Here is a 6000-nt window from a genome sequence, read left to right on the forward strand (position 1 = left end):
TGGCGTTCTACTGATCGGAGTGTGGAATGGCAGATCTCTTAATCGGGCAAGTAGGTTAGAAAATTTAAAAAGGGAAATGGATAGGTTAAAGTTAGATATAGTGGGAATGAGTGAAGTTCGGTGGCAGGAGGAACAAGACTTCTGGTCAGGTGACTATAGGGTTATAAACACAAAATCAAATAGGGGTACTGCAGGAGTAGGTTTAATAATGAATAGGAAAATAGGAATGCGGGTAAGCTACTACAAACAGCATAGTGAACGCATTATTGTGGTCAAGATAGATACGAAGCCCATGCCTACTACAGTAGTACAAGTTTATATGCCAACACTTGGTTTCAGAATCATGAAAGAAGGTTGTATACATGGAAGAACCCTGGAGATACTAAAATGTATCAGATAGATTATATAATGGTAAGACAAAGATTTAGGAACCAAGTTTTAAATTGTAAGACATTTCCAGGGGCAGATGTGGACTCTGACCACAACCTGTAGATTAAAACTGAAGAAACTGGATAAACTGAAAGAACCAGAGGTTGTACTGAGTTTCAGGGAGAGCATAAGGGAACAATTGACAGGAATGGGGGAAAGAAATACAGTAGAAGAAGAATGGGTAGCTTTGAGGGACGAAGTAGTAAAGGTAGCAGAGGATCAAGTAGGTAAAAAGACAAGGGCTAGTAGAAATCTTTGGGTAACAGAAGAAATATTAAATTTAATTGATGAAAGGAGAAAATATAAAAATGCAGTAAATGAAGCAGGCAAAAAGGAATACAAACGTCTCAAAAATGAGATCGACAGGAAGTGCAAAATGGCTAAGCAGGGATGGCAGAGGACAAATGTAAGGATGTAGAGGCTTGTCTCAGTAGGGGTAAGATAGATACTGCCTACATGAAAATTAAAGAGACCTTTGGAGAAAAGAGAGCCACTTGTATGAACACCAAGAGCTCAGATGGAAACCCAGTTCTAACCAAAGAAGGGAAAGCAGAAAGGTGGAAGGAGTATATAGAGGGTCTATACAAGGGCGATGTACTTGAGGACAATATTATGGAAATGGAAGAGGATGTAGATGAAGACGAAATGGGAGTTACGATACTGCGTGGAGAGTTTGACAGAGCACTGAAAGACCTGAGTCGAAACAAGGCCCCGGGAGTAGACAACATTCCATTAGAACTACTGGCAGCCTTGGGAGAGCCAGTCCTGACAAAACTCTACCACCTGGTGAGCAAGATGTACGAGACAGGAGAAATACCCTCAGACTTCAAGAAGAATATAATAATTCCAATCCCAAAGAAAGCAGGTGTTGACAGATGTGAAAATTACTGAACAATCAGTTTAATAAGCCACAGTTGCAAAGTACTAACACGAATTCTTTACAGACGAATGGAAAAACTAGTAGAAGCCGACCTCGGGGAAGTTCAGTTTGGATTGCGTAGAAACACTGGAACACGTGAGGCAATACTGACCTTACGACTTATCTTAGAAGAAAGATTAAGGAAAGGCAAACCTACGTTTCTAGCATTTGTAGACTTAGAGAAAGCTTTTGACAATGTTGACTGGAATACTCTCTTTCAAATTCTAAAGGTGGCAGGGGTAAAATACCGGGAGCGAAAGGCTATTTACAATTTGTACAGAAATCAGATGGCAGTTACAAGAGTCGAGGGGCATGAAAGGGAAACAGTGATTGGGAAGAGAGTGAGACAGGGTTGTAGCCTCTCCCCGATGTTATTCGATCTGTCTATTGAGCAAGCAGTAAAGGAAATAAAAAATAAAAAATCAGAGTAGGTATTAAAATCCATGGAGAAGAAATAAAAACTTTGAGGTTCGCCGATGATATTGTAATTCTGTCAGTGAGAGCAAAGGACTTGGAAGAGCAGTTGAATGGAATGGACAATGTCTTGAAAGGAAGATGTAAGATGAACATCAACAAAAGCAAAATGAGGATAATGGAATGTAGTCACATTAAATCGGGTGATGCTGAGGGAATTAGATTAGGAAATGAGACACTTAAAGTAGTAAAGGAGTTTTGCTATTTGGGGAGCAAAATAACTGATGATGGTCGAAGTAGAGAGGATATAAAATGTAGACTGGCAATGGCAAGGAAAGCGTTTCTGAAGAAGAGAAATTTGTTAACATCAAGTATAGATTTAAGTGTCAGGAAGTCTTTTCTGAAAGTATTTGTATGGAGTGTAGCCATGTATGGAAGTGAAACCTGGACAATAAATAGTTTGGACAAGAAGAGAATAGAAGCTTTTGAAATGTGGTGCTACAGAAGAATGCTGAAGATTAGATGGGTAGATCACATAACTAATGAGGAAGTATTGGATAGGATTGGGGAGAAGAGAAGTTTGTGGTACAACTTGTCCAGAAGAAGGGATCGGTTGGTAGGACATGTTCTGAGGCATCAAGGGATCGCCAATTTAGTATTAGAGGGCAGCGTGGAGGGTAAAAATCGTAGAGGGAGACCAAGAGATGAATACACTAAGCAGATTCAGAAGAATGCATGTTGCAGTAGGTACTGGGAGATAAAGAAGCTTGCACAGGATAGAGTAGCATGGAGAGCTTCATCAAACCAGTCTCAGGACTGAAGACCACAACAACAACAAATCCAGACCCCCACCACTACGTGCCATTCTTTTTCACATGGTGGCCAGGAAAATGCAAACCCCCTAGCCATATGCTGTGTTAGACTGTTGCTCCCATTGCTGTCTTGTTCACTTGTTCAGTACACAGTTGGTTACAGCCACACTCCTACATTTACTATTCTTGGTCCATGTTGTGCAGACCAGCCAGTGTAATCAAACTTGTGACAGAACTGTCTCAGGCAGTCTGCGTGCACTGTAAAGCAAGGTTATTTCAGTTGCGACATTACTTAATATGAAAATGCCGTTTAATCTGCCTTACCTGTTTATCATTGCCTGCTTCGTGTATTACATTAGAGTTATCTGTCTGTGCCCTTTAGTTACAGTTACAATGTACAGAATTCCTTAACATATTTCTGTTTGTGTATGTACTGTATGAGTGAGTGCCTAACATGTTTCATTAACTGTCTTGCAGAAACCGAGAAGAAAAGAATAACTGGCGTTGGTCTGAATCCCCAGAGCCCATTGACAGATTAGAAAAGAGAAATGCTGCCAACGAGAAACAAGATAAAGCATCATCGCATCATAATAGTAAAAAGAAGAGGAGCAAAGCATCTCATAGACACAGCAGCTCAGCCAGCAGCAGCAGCAGCAGAAATGATCACAGGAGCAGAGACCACAAACGAAAGAGACACAAACGCTCAAGATCTCGATCTAGATCACGATCGAGGTCATAATGTGAGAGATGTTTGACCTTCTGAATTTGCACATGCTCTCATTCATGTTAATGGTAAGGCAATTTGATATCCAACTCCATATTTATTTTGATTGAAACATGTAGTTAATTTATCTGATTGTTTATCAGTAACCTTAATGTCAGTGTTGAACTAGAATAGCTTTATTAACATGAGTTGTAATATTATCATGATACCAACAAGCGGGAAATGCAGGGACAGTTCTGTTGATAAGACTAGGACAAATTCTTTCTAATATCTTTGTACAACTTCTTTTGTACTTGGTCACTAAAAAGGAAAGGAAAGAAAGAGTCTAAGAGCAGCAAGGTTTTATTTACTACTACTAAAATACATATTTGTTTCCGAAGACTGTTATTAAAGTTATAACACATTGTCAGTTTGGAAAAGGGTAGGAGAAGCGACTGGTCTGGCTTTGCCAGATGAACTACTTAATGATTGTCAGAAATGCTGAAGTGAAACAGTTTACGACTTGTATCACATGTCTGAACTGACTTCTCCTGAATATGAATCTTCAGTTTTGTTCTATCTTTCTGTGTCTCATTTCTTTTATAACTACTATTTAACTATGGGGAAATAAAGGAAAGTCTTAATGAGTAAAATGAGTGGATCTTCTGTTATTGCCAAACTTTATGAGCATCAGCTGTCTGTGAAAGAATTATCATTGTGGACTTTAGTTGTGGTTGAAAAATGTGTACATCCATCACAGTCCAGATCTTACTTCTTTGAAATAAACTTTAATTTTATATCACTTCGTTATAGCCATCAGTATATTTTACAAAAAGATAGCGTAAAATTGATTCACTGAATTGTGAACTTCTACGTAAAACTGTGTGTTTCCTCTTCTTGCCTTACAACAGCAAGGGAGTTTCAGCATTGTACTTGGTGTTGGTAAATCCTCACTGTGAGGCATTAAAAAGTAAAATAAAGTTGTATACCATTGTTGAATAGAAGTTGCTGCATAATTGCAAACATGATTGTAGTTTATGTTTATTCAGTAATTATTTTACTTGAGTTACATATGTCATCCTATTGATGTACAGTACATCTGACTTTTTTCTATCATAATGGAAAATACAGGATGTAATGTAACAGTTTATGAAAAGGATAGTTGCTACTCACCATATAGCAGAGATGTTGAGTTGCAGATAGATACAACAAAAAGACTATTGCAAAGTGAACTTTCAGCCAGCAATATATTTGTTGCGCGCACGTGCACGCACGCGCGCGCGGACACACACACACACACACACACACACACACACACACACACACACACACACACAACCTCAGTCTCTGGCTCCAGCTGTGGTCTTGTGTGTGTGAGTTGCATTTTCATGAGTGTGTGTAGGGGTGGGGGGATGTTGTCTATGTTTGACAAAAGCCTTGTTGGCTGAAAGCTCACTTTCCAGTAGTCCTTTTGTTTTGCCTATATGCGACTTAACATCTCGCTGTCTGGTGAGTAGCAATTATCTTTTTCATAATATTGTTTTTTCTATCTATACCTTTCTTGGGCGGTGCATATCTTGTTCAATTTGTGCTGCTTATTGGTATTTACATTTGTTTAATATAAATATGAGCAGTATTTTAGAGTAAAATGGCTATAACGAAGTGATATAAAATTAAAGTTTATTTCAAAGAAGTAAGATCTGGACTGTGATGGATGTACACATTTTTCAACCACAACTAAAGTCCACAATGATAATTCTTTCACAGACAGCCGATGCTCATAAAGTTTGGCAATAACAGAAGATCCACTCATTTTACTGTTTTCTCTGAGTCACTATTTTGTTGATTTTCATTGAAGATTATACTGAAGACCATTCATAGACATCTTGTGAATTACCTCAATTTTTAGACTTTCCAAAATGTTTTTAATCATTTTTATTGCTAACATATACATTTATATCTGTTTTCTCAAAACCCCTGGCTGTTACATTATTGAAGATACATGTTGTCAATATCTTTAACTTTGATTTCAATCCCAGTCCCAAGTGCAAAAAGTAAACAAATACACATTTAAGGTTATAATTTCTCTTTATCTTATTGTTATCCATTTATAACTTAAGGCACATCTGCTCATAACACTGATAAAGTGAATGTGTATGTTGTCATTATAAATACCTTTTCCATTTGCTAAGAGACATATGTCAGTTTAATTTAGTATGTGATATCAATCCACAATAATTTAGGTTTTCTTCTGTTTATGTAACCTGTAATGAGCTTTTGAACTATTTTCACCTATTTCTTTTACAGCTAACAAACTGTATTTTCTAGTCCACTGCAGCCATCAAGTCAGTTGTGGATGTCTTCTTTGCCCAGTAGGATACCACTTTCTGGAAACTGTATTGAGTGTAATACTAGTTATAAAGAACAAGGTTCTGTCCTTTTCTTCCTGTGATAAAATGTTACTGTTGTGTAATAAAAGTTACTTATACTGAACATTGAGTCCAGTTATTTTTCTCATTGTGTGTTCAAATAACAATAATTACTATGTGAGATTTTATAACTAAATTGAAGTAAAATTCAAAATTCCAGCGGTGACTGTCAGCATGTCATTCTGAACAGAGATAAGTCTTCAGACATGAAACTAACTTTGAACGTGCCCCAGGTGAGTGTTATAGGACCACCACTTTTCACAACATATATGAGTGACCAAGTAGATAGTGTCA

General features: G+C 37.6%; 1 protein-coding gene across 1 annotated transcript in view; it reads left to right on the plus strand.

Annotated features, from left to right (window-relative positions):
• Nucleotides 1-5770, plus strand: part of LOC126267382 (U2 small nuclear ribonucleoprotein auxiliary factor 35 kDa subunit-related protein 2) — a 55815-nt gene extending 50045 nt beyond the window's left edge. The window contains exons 10-11 of the mRNA XM_049972567.1: nt 3052-3366; nt 5585-5770. Coding sequence (XP_049828524.1) covers nt 3052-3313 — 262 coding nt within the window. The 3' untranslated portion in view covers nt 3314-3366; nt 5585-5770. The remainder of the gene's footprint in view (nt 1-3051; nt 3367-5584) is intronic.
• Nucleotides 5771-6000: the final 230 nt, after the last annotated feature.

Source organism: Schistocerca gregaria, chromosome 4 (assembly GCF_023897955.1).
Source record: "Schistocerca gregaria isolate iqSchGreg1 chromosome 4, iqSchGreg1.2, whole genome shotgun sequence".
NCBI lineage: Eukaryota > Metazoa > Arthropoda > Insecta > Orthoptera > Acrididae > Schistocerca > Schistocerca gregaria.